General features: G+C 36.1%; 1 protein-coding gene across 6 annotated transcripts in view; it reads right to left on the bottom strand.

Annotated features, from left to right (window-relative positions):
* Positions 1-2,493, bottom strand: part of lrriq1 (leucine-rich repeats and IQ motif containing 1) — a 38,104-nt gene extending 35,611 nt beyond the window's left edge. For 5 of the 6 annotated variants that reach the window (XM_063004186.1, XM_063004188.1, XM_063004190.1 and 2 more), the window contains exons 1-4: positions 2,419-2,493; positions 1,513-1,639; positions 1,278-1,374; positions 1,093-1,193 (exon numbers count right to left, since the gene is read on the bottom strand). In XM_063004186.1, the coding sequence (XP_062860256.1) occupies positions 1,093-1,193; positions 1,278-1,374; positions 1,513-1,638 (324 nt within the window). In that variant the 5' untranslated portion in view covers position 1,639; positions 2,419-2,493. Of the gene's footprint in view, positions 1-1,092; positions 1,194-1,277; positions 1,412-1,512; positions 1,640-2,418 lie in introns of those variants that run through there. The other variant, XM_063004187.1, reaches the window with a different exon arrangement.
* Positions 2,494-11,229: the final 8,736 nt, after the last annotated feature.

Raw genomic sequence — 11,229 nt, forward strand, 5'->3', positions numbered from 1 at the left:
TTTTGAAAAAGTAAAAAAGAAAATATTTCCCCCTTTCAAATTATTAACTATTTGCACTGGCATCAATTATCACAGCACAGTGAGATACTTGTAGCCCACTTGTTTGCTGAACAGTTTAAGATCAGACACACTGCTAGGTTTACTAGCAGTGTTTTCACTATATCAGGAACATTGCTAGAACCTTGCTTTTAAATTTTGGATTATTGTCCTGCTGCATGACCCAGTTGCACTTAAGATTTATTTAATGGACAGATGATCCTGCATTTACTGATAGAGAGAAATTAATCAATTCTTTAATAGGATCCTACAAAATCACACTACCACTGCCATGTTTAACTGTTATTATAATAATTTTACTATGAAATACTATACAGTGTGTACTCATCACCAGACATAATGAGACTCTTGATGTGAAGAACATTTTATTGGCCTGTCTACTAAACATTGTCCTAAAAGGTTTCAGGATCGTCCACATGATTTCTGACAAATGGTGGTAACAGTTGTCTCTCCCGTCTTGTTATGGAATAATGAACATTAAACTTTAGGCTGTCAACATGTGCATTTAATTCTATTTTTATTTGTATAAGTTGGCACTAAGCCCTTAAAGAAATTATTGCAGCATTCACATTTCTTAGATAAATACACACAACTTTTAAGGTTTCCTTACTTTTCTCACGGTGCAGTCCAACTACTTGTTTTCTGTTCTTATAAAAATAAATATTGAGGAGGCTGTTTGACTTTGGCTGTAAGGTGCAAGGTTAGTGCAACTAAGTTTCTAGGGGGCTATTTAAAGGTTTATTAGGTACCCAAAAGGGCAATTACTCTTTTGACAATGATATAAAGTTGTATAAATAAGTTATTCCTTAAATGTAAACATGGTTTACAAAATCTGTTCTAAGTTAATATTATATTTTGTTTGATGATTTGAAATTAATTCAGTCTGACAAATAAGCAGTAATAGGGTTAATTCCAAAAGGTTCTTGAAACTAAAGGTCTACATTGCTAATTCCAACAGTCATGAAAGTGTTTAAACCAAACACCAATATCACAAAAAGCAACAAGGCCAAAACAGGGCAGCAATGCTTAACTTACTCTTTTGTTCAGCTTTGTGGGATCTTCATCAGAACTAGAGTCCAGTTCATTTTGAACATCGTTACAAAGACCTGAGCAAGGCAGGCGATTGCTTGTGGTATCTAAACATAATTTACATATAAACACATTTATAATGGGAGAAAAAAAGGTTGTTTTTAAAAAAAAATAAGATAGACACTTCTTACCATCTTCATGAACAAGGATAAGTGTCTCCAAATAATTTAATCTGTTAGCTGAAGCTTCAAAAAAGGCAAGCACTGAGTCAGGAAGGTGGTTTTCTGGCTGTTCACAAAAGCAGGCACAACAGAGTGTAATCATTCTAAAAGGCCAGCAACATAAGACGAAATTTTAATCTAGTTGGCAGCAAAGCAGAGCCTCAGAGGTGCAAAGAAAACTAGGCAAAAAGTGTTTCATACACACCGTTTCATTCGATTCAGTACAATCCTCTTCAATATCTGTGTCACTGTCAGAATCGCTTTCAAAAAGATTCACATTCAGCTTTTCCAGTTCTTTCTCAATAAATCTTTCAATGTCACATGCATCCATCCTGAACAAATTAAAGGTAATTATAGTTTGTTTATGCAGTCACCAGGATATATATATATATATATATGATAAACAAAGCCTGACAGACAAAAAGACAGAAAGAAAGACAGAAAGAAAGAAAGAAATATAAACAGAAAGACACAAAGAAAGAAAGAATGAAAAATAAACAGAAAGAAAGAAAGAAATAAAGACAGACAGAAAGACAGACAGTCAGAAAGAAAGAAAAACAAAAAGAAAGAAAGAATAAAAGAGACAGAAAGAGATAAAGAAATAGACAGACAGAAGGAAGGACAGACAGAAAGACAGACAGACAGACCACAGAAAAAAACAGACATAAAGACAGACAGACAGAAAGAAGTACATACAGAAAGAAAGACAGACAAAAACAATGACAGACAGAAAAACAGACAGACAGAAAGACAGACATACAGACAGAAAAACAGACATACAGACAGAAAGACAGACATACACAGACAGAAAGACAGACATTCACAGACAGAAAGACAGACATACACAGACAGAAAAACAGACATACAGACAGAATGACAGACCGACAGAAAAAAAAGAAAGAGTGAATTACAATCTTTATTAAATGCTAATAACCTTTAGCACGTTATCATTACTGAATACTGACCCTGAGTGTCGCAGTAACGTGCAAGTTTGTTTTGTCCTTAATAATAATTACTGACATATTGGGTATTCAGTCTCAAACATTACACATAACATCACGCAGACAATGTTGTGAAGTCCTACTAAATAAAATAATATCAAATAAACTACCTTCATTTCAAATGTAGCTCCTGTTTTACTGCTAAACAACCAGCAGAGCAGCTCGTGTACTGACAGCGTCTGCGTCTCAACAGCGCTGAGGTTGCTATAGAAACCAGTGGTACAGATCGCTGTAAGGGACAAATAACCTGCTAACGGCGTTTTTTTGTTTGTTTGTTTGTTTTTTACAAAACTTACTAATATAATTTTTTAATCTTATACTTTCAGTCAAAGAAACAAAATCCAATAAGTAATATTGTTATTTTTTAGGATCTTATACACCTTGTTGACTATTCTATAGCTGGATATTTTTGTATTCCTTGAAAGGCAATTCATTCATACATAAGAAGAGGGTTTTTAGGGGGGGGGGGGGGGGGGTCCTATGCTCCTGCATGTAATGAACAGATAAACTTTCATCAGAAAGCATTTGCATGCAGTTTCCTCAATGCTTATCAGAATGCAAAACCACATGTGTTGTAGTAGAAATAAATAGTAGGTTTCAATCCTATTCAAAACTAGCTTTAGCTATAACTCTTATCTGGAATAAGTTTAGACTTCACTTTTGGTAAAAAAAAAAAAAAAAAAAAAAACTCCCAGCTAATTTACATTACATTACTACTTTTTTGTTATTTTTAGTTTACACAGCTGACAAGAAGCTCACAGGAAGTCTGTATGTCGTTAGTTTCCTGATGAAACATGAGGGCTCATTACATCACAGACAGAGTTCAGACAGTGCGGTTTCATACACAGTCAAAACTCTTCTCTTTTCTGATTATTGTTCCACTCTTTTCACCTGAAGTTTGCACTGCATTTTAAATGTTAAATGGAACAATTAAATGCAGCTTATGAGACCTGAAGCCCCCTGTAGCTGCTTGCAACAGTTTAAAGTCTTTGATGTTTGCTTACAGAGTAACTAATATGGGGTCTGTGTGACTATGGCCTGTAAGGGAACAATACTTGGTGATTAAAGATTATTCACACCTCAGATTCATAAATTCTATCTGGGGTTTTAGGGTTTTTTGTTTAGTGAATGAAAACAATACAAATGCAATTTAAAAATGGGCAAATCCAAATATACATTCTTATTTCATTCATTTATATTTACTAACTGTGCAGCCTAAATTCAATCGCTCAACCTCTCCTTGATGGTGGACTAGCAAATAGGAATGCTGTGCCACCCGAGCACCCCTTTTGACTAAATGTGCAAACATTCCTTCAGCCTTTCCAGATGAGGGCAGGATGTTATAGCTGCAAAGATGTTCAAGCTTTTGTTTTTGGCTATTTGTGTATCTTTCTGGTCAAGTAATGTAAGCTTAGTTCTGCTGTGGTAATGTTGCTGTCAGCTTATTTAATAAGAAAACACTTTTATAATACATTTATGTGTGGCTTTTTAGTACCTGAATAAAGCAAATGTACTGAAAATGTTGTTAGTAGATTCATCAGTTCTACAAAGAGCAAAGTGAATATTTAGTATATTGTATAAATGATTAATGAGTGGCTGAAAAACTTCACTCACTATGGTGAAACTGCTGTTGAAGTCTGTGCTTCAGTAAGAGCTTTCAGTAAGTTTAATTGTTCAGACAGACTCTATCAGCAAGCCTTGTCCCCTCTAATTAGAGAAGATTGAAGTCTGTTCCCTAGTCAGTAGGTAACATGTTCTTGGTTTTTTTTCAAGAACACACAACCTAGACATGGACCAGATGGGGTGCAGGTTTACACTGCAGATTATGGCAGTCAAAGGCAGCTCGGCTCTAAAGGCAGCTCAGCTTTTGGTAGTGTATGCACTGTTACAGTTAAAGTTTTCACTACATTAGTAATTTATTGGGCATCTTATTTACATTATAGTTAACAGCTGTGGTTAATTACTGACCACTGTAGCTTGATGCTGGTCATTTTAGTCCACTTTTCTTGCTCTGTTGCCTTGGTTACAACCAAATGCCCTTTTTCCTCTATTTAAACGATACCCCTAAATCAATAAATGGATGTATAGTTGTATTTTTTTATACTTGTTTCCACAGTATTTAATACTTCAACTGCAAGAAAGGTCTTCTTATCCAACAAGATCCAATTCAATTTGGATAGAAGTGCTCACACTGTGCTTTGGTGGAGTCCTGCAAGATTAGACATACTGTAGCTTTGTTATTCTTTACAGTCCTATAGGTATTATAAACACCCAAAGATACACTGTTAAGTCCATAGTCATTCCTTTATTAACATAAACTCAGTGGTTAGACTGTGATGTTGAGATAATTATAACCCTTATATCTTATATATAAGATTTTATAGGTTTTAGAGAATAACTTTAAGGTACCGTAATGAGTATTGTCAGTTATAACATCAAAGAACAGAACAAATCCAAAACTTGACTTGTGCATTATTTGATTAATTTGCAAATAAAGTCATTAATCTACATAAAATCTACACATGTATAATTGTTAATGCACTGTAATGTTATTAAAACATCGGCAATGTCCAATCTTACTGTATTATCACTTTTTTTTTTGCTTTGCATTCCTTTAATTCCCTTCAGGATTCACAATTTAGTAAAGATCCCATGACTGAGATGTATCATGTGATACAGTACAATGTTCCTGAGAAGAAAGAGCTTTAAGACAGGACTATAATTAATCCTCTCATTGTCAGCCACCTCAACAAAGAGCCTTACAGCATTGATGTCCATTTCAGATCCCCACATTAGTTCCATTATCTTTTATTCTGAGATAGGAAGGACCTGATATGAGAGAGACAGAGTGATTTTGTGGCATTAGTGTAAATGCTTCTAATGGTCAGGGTGAATATTCAGCCAGTGAGTGGGTGTCCTTGTTGGACCCTTAGGCTGTCTGTACATTTTAAATGCACAATCATCTAGGCAGAGACCTTTGAGAGAAATATGATGCCATTGCCCACCTCTGAAAACCTTGACACATGTAAAACAAAAATCTCTGATTTGTTAATTTTCTTGAACATTTACTTAATCAGCAAAAGCACAAAGAAAGGACTGCAGTTGGAAGGTGGCAAAATAATAAAAACATTTATAAACTATTGAAACATTAAAACATTCCACAATAAGCAGGGAAACTGCAACTGTTGAGGGTATCATGTTTGGGTATAAAACGAGGGCCAACAAAAGCAAACATGGGCCATGGCTTACCACTCCACTTACCATCTACCATACATAATATTATGAAAAGATACAAGGATTCAGAGAAATCCCAGTCTATATTGGGCAAGGCTGATAAACACTGTTAAATGTGTGTTACCTAAAAGCCCTCAAACAGCAGTGTGTGACAAACCACCATACAAATACAAATACCTTTATTGTCATTGTACAAGTACAACGAGAGTCATGCTACTGTGAGAAATATAGCCACATGGGCTAGGGAGTATTTATATATATAACTCTTCTCTTTGTAAATAAAAGGTTTTCAGAAAATTAAAATACAGGTTCTTGCATTTTTCTAAAGGTCCCAACATTTCTGGAAATGGGGTTTGTATACAAATATATAAATTTGATCATTTGTTTAAACCACAAAATGAACTAAACTTATCTAATGGCAAAAAAGAAAAAAAGAAAAAGTTGGTGAGAGTAGAAGTCATGACGACACAGGAGCATCAGATTACCAGAATCAGGGTCAGGTTAGAACATTAAGAATTTAGCAGGTGAGTGACGCAACCTGCCACTTCTGACTCACTAGGTGTTTTTCAACGTTATACATGTCAAAACATTCTCTGAGCTGTTTACCAAGAAAGCATCTCAAAACAGAAACACGGACCATGTGCAGTTTGTATGTCATGTGCCATTTTTTCAAAGGCACATTTAAAGATAAAGAACTTCAAATAAACTTTATTGACTGGTCATCAGACCACAATATAGTACAGTTGCCTAGCAAACATTTCTGTTATACAGACCACAATAAAGCACTTACTCACTGTCATAATTTTTCAATGTTTTCACTGACAAACTCAAAAATATATGCAAATTAGGAAAGTGATACCTGCAAAAACTTGGGGCATGTTTACCAATGTGTTACATCACCTTTCCTGTTAATTACACTTTTGGAAAGTTTGTTTGGTAGAATTGATGATACTAACTGTTGCCTTATTCTAGCTTATGTGTAACATCATGGCAGATGGTCTTCAGATTTTAATTACTCCAGCAACTGTTCTTTTTTCTGTGACAAAATGATTGAAAACATGATTGAAATCTCCTGGGTTAAAATACACATATAACAAACTAATGTTTTGTTACACTATGTGTATTGTAACAAAAACAGGACAAATTTCCTCTTAGCATAAACTGATAGTTTGAGTTTTATTGACAATATTGGCAAAATGACCACTGCTATATGTACTGTGTATCTGTGCTGACAGTTGTTTGTACAGATAATTCTGGTACCTGAATTTTTTTTGTGATAATTGATAATCACTTTACTGAGATCTGAGCCCTATATGAACCCAATGCATTACATGCATCATCTGTAAAAAGTCTGACAATCAATGTTTTTCTGTATCTGTCAAGTGGCAAAAGGATTTAAAGTGTTCAGGGATACATTTACTGAAGTAATCTATGTAACGTATGGATAGATTTTCAGCAGACTGCTACCCTAGTTATGTATCCCCCCACTTGACTTTGAAGCTGGCAACAGACACTGTGGTTTAAAAGACTTTATTAAATAGAAATTATTAAAACCATAGTTTTATAGCTTAGGGTTCCATGTTCTGTGCTTCTAAAAGTTATGCATTATTGTATGTATATCCACCTTTGATATGAAAGAATTTTAAATAGCAGCTTTGTGAAGCTCACAATTTACAAATTCAGTTGGTACTACTTCATTCGTGACCTGTTTTTCTACATCTGATAAACATTTACATACTGATTAACACTGTGGTGTATCCATAATGGATAGGTCAACTCATGAAAGTCTAGACCCCCTGATTATTCTGTGTGGTCATATAAAGGGAAGTGAGATCATTTTATTGCACCAGATGAATCCCATGGTACAAAAACTCTGCCCTATTGAATTTACCATTATCCAAGATTAAACCGTTTTAACACTGTTAACAAGATTGAGTGGTTTTATAAACACAGCTTCCAAGGCTGCTAATAGCACAGAGCTCAGTGTGGTTAACCCTTTATGGGAACTTCTAAGGTGCAATAAAGGTTTCCATCTTTTTATCTAAATGAATAGGCTTTTTCTCTAAATGAATAGTTTAGTTATACACTACTGACTATATGACTAGCATTCCAGACCTGTGTTCTTATTTTGGATTTAGATATAGCAGTATTTGGTAGATTCAGACTGCTTGACAGTCAATAGTAAAGTGTACAGTGCTGTGAAGAAGCATTTACCTCAGTTTAGTGCACTGAACAATGTTTCAGTTTATAACCAGTATTAAATAGATAATAGAATTTTAATGTTTTAAAGAGCTGATGATTTATAGCTCTGCATCTGACAGTAGCAAACATGGCAGTCACAGTAGCTGGTTTCTTTCCCTTCCTTACTGTTAATCTGAAAGCACGCTGTTAAACATGGTTAGTGCACCTGTCCAGTAACAATATCCTGTGATCATTTTTTAGAGCTGCTTGATATTTCTAGAGACCTTTGTACTGATCAGCCATAAGATTAAAACCACCTCCTTGTTTCTACGCTCACTGTCCATATCATTACTTGATACTCTACTGATATTTGGGAAGTGGAGCATCAAACACTGCAAAATGTGCTGGTGAAGTCAAGAATTATAATGGACATTGCGATGATGCTCAAACTCACAGGGAAATGAAAATACAAGTCATTTAGCACAATCAGCAAACTATAATTGAAACACTTGATCTGACCAGTAGCCACACATGGATGTGAAAGCTGGTCATTCAAGAAACAGGAAGGAACGCATTCAGGCTTTTGAGAACAAGTGCATCAGAAAACTGCTAAAAATCTCATGAAGGAAGATAATAACATTGAACAGGTTTACAAGACGACCAGAACAGAAAATGAGCTACTGAACCACATTAATTCCTACAAGTAACATTACTTTGGACATGTGATGATGACTTGTGGACGGATTCTGTGTGGAGTCCGGCCTGCCACATCCCTGACCAGAATAAATTGGATGATGACAATGAAATGAAAAGAAAATAAATGAAAAAAATAAAGGTTTAGTCTATTCAAGCCATAGGTTTTAACTATTGTGCTATTATTAGTATCCACCGTATGTGTTACTTATATTGCGAATATTCCTCATGTTTGGTTTGACTTCTTTTACGAATGTCTGTTTCCAACTTTCTGCTACACCCTTGATTGTAATGACTGTCAGTAAAAATGTGTTATTTGCCAGAGGCGTTCGATACTTAAATAAATGGGTCGGAATTCCCACAGCCACACTGCAAAAAAAAAAAGCTTGTGGTCAAGTGTCAGGTGGTAATCAATCTTATGGTCAGGTATCCACATCAGACACAACTACATATTTAACACATTGATCGTGTTCTGCACTGCTCCGCAGTGATGCATCTACACACACACTCACACAGTATGTTAATTACATGACAGCAGTATCGTTGTCCGATACATTCCAAAAATCTTTCTGTCCCTGTTACATAAAGGCCAGTACTTCTCCTAGCAGTCTTAATTTGGTGAGGGTGGGGCTGGCCCTACACCCTTAGTGTAATCAAGTGAGGAGTTTAAAAACTTGTGCTAACAGCACCAATAAAAATAGATTTGCATAGGCCTACATCATGATGTTAAGTACACATCTTTATACGATACAGGTGTTACATAGCTAACCATAGTCATCACAGTTCTGTTAGCCACTTATAGCAAGGAAATATCAAGTATGAATCAAGTCTATAATTTTATACATGTTAAGTTTCAATTGAAAAATCAGTTGAACTGATTGGTAGATTTCGACAAAAAGGTATGGACAACTTTGACCTGATGAAAACTTTAATTTTCAAGTAATGAACGTCATTGGTGAGTGTGTTTTGCATTATTACAAGGTGTGCTATTTTGGCTGCTCTTAAATGTTGCCTTGGATGTGTTATTACTACTGCAGCACAGTGATTGTATACTGCTTGACAGCGTTGGATTTGTATTGGGATTGTACTGGGATGCCCTTATGGCGGCACGGTGGCTTAGTGGGTAGCACTGTCGTCACAGCAAGAAGGTCCTGGGTTCGATCCCCAGGTGGAGCGGTCCGGGTCCTTTCTGTGTGAAGTTTGCATGTTCTCCCCATGTCTGCGTGGGTTTCCACCGGGAGCTCCGGTTTCCTCCCACAGTCCAAAGATACAAAATTGTCCTTGTGTCTAACATTGAACTAGAACTGATGAACCTTGTGTAATGAGTAACTACAGTTCCTGTCATGAGTGTAACCAAAGTGTGTAAAACGACGTTAACATCCTAATAAATAATGACACATGACATTTTGAATCTGTTCTCAAAAGCTGTATACCTCAGCCAGCTCAATCCCACTATTTTACTTTATATTTTGAGAGCTGGAGAATGCTAAACGTTCACCAAGGCTGAAGCGAAATCTTCACATAGCAGCAGCATTAGAGCGCGCGCCCTCCGTAGTAACCCGAACCATTCAGTCCAATAGGGGGGGGGGGGGGGGGGGGGGGGGGGGTTGTACATTTGTAAATAATGTTTGATAAGTTAACCCATCTTAAAGATCAAGGAATTACTTTTAAATGTATTTACTTACTATTGCAATTTATACTTATTAATATCAAAGAATACAAACTGCTCGTTGATGTATTTTCAGACATCGAAAGCGTGGTGCCACCCCTACAGGCGAATGGATAGAGCGAGTGACTGGAGTCTTGAGAGGAGAGCCGGCAGAATCAGAGCATCAGAATTACATAGTGGGCAGGTGGCATGATATATATGAGCTATTTTAAATCATTTATTTTAACATCTACATACCGTATGTGTGTGTTTAAAATATTTCTGGATTTCCAAAAAGGTAACCATTTTTATATATGTCTACATTTCATTTATTGTGGTATAGATGCTTATGCGGGTCCAGCGCAGTGTATGATGAAACACCCCACATGGATGTGGGCATGGAATAAAATGCAGGTTATTTTATCATGTCTTGTTACACTGATTTTTAGTACTTGACGTGTATGTGATAAAATGAATAAATATGTCGTAAACTAGACTGTTCTTTAAAGAAAAGATAGAAGAATGTTAATCGTATTTAAGCTACAATAGATAAAGCATTAGACAGGCGCGCCATGCCTCATTAGAAGAGGTTCCTACTACAGGACCATTTCAGACGTTTCAAGCTGTAAAATATAAAACAAACGTTATACAGAATGTATTCCTGTTATGATAATATATTAAGATATTTAATAAACTAGTCAATTTTAAAATAAAACGTATTCTTTTTTCCCAATTCGCTGCGTTAGCAAGAACCAATGGCTGCTCGTGTTTGGGTTCTTATGCAAATGAGCTCGTGCGATGCCGAGGAGGCTCAATTATTAAAGCGCGCGCGGATCCGCTCATTTTCCGAGCGAACACAATACCGTCAGAACCGAGTACATTCCGTCTGAGAATAAAGCTCATTATCGCTTTATTTATCTGAACTAACTGCTTCATCCTGATAAGGGTCGCGGTGGGTCTGGTGCCACCCAGTAACACTGATTTGAATGCATGGAAAAACCTTGGACAGGCGAGTCCATCACATGGTAACACACACACACATACATACACACACACACACACACACACACACACACACATTTACTAGAGACAACCCAGAGCAGCCAATCCACGTTTTGTTTGTTGTGAAACTACTTAAATAAGTCTTAGGATTTCAATACTTTCT

This window comes from Trichomycterus rosablanca, chromosome 11 (assembly GCF_030014385.1).
Source record: "Trichomycterus rosablanca isolate fTriRos1 chromosome 11, fTriRos1.hap1, whole genome shotgun sequence".
Classification (NCBI taxonomy): domain Eukaryota; kingdom Metazoa; phylum Chordata; class Actinopteri; order Siluriformes; family Trichomycteridae; genus Trichomycterus; species Trichomycterus rosablanca.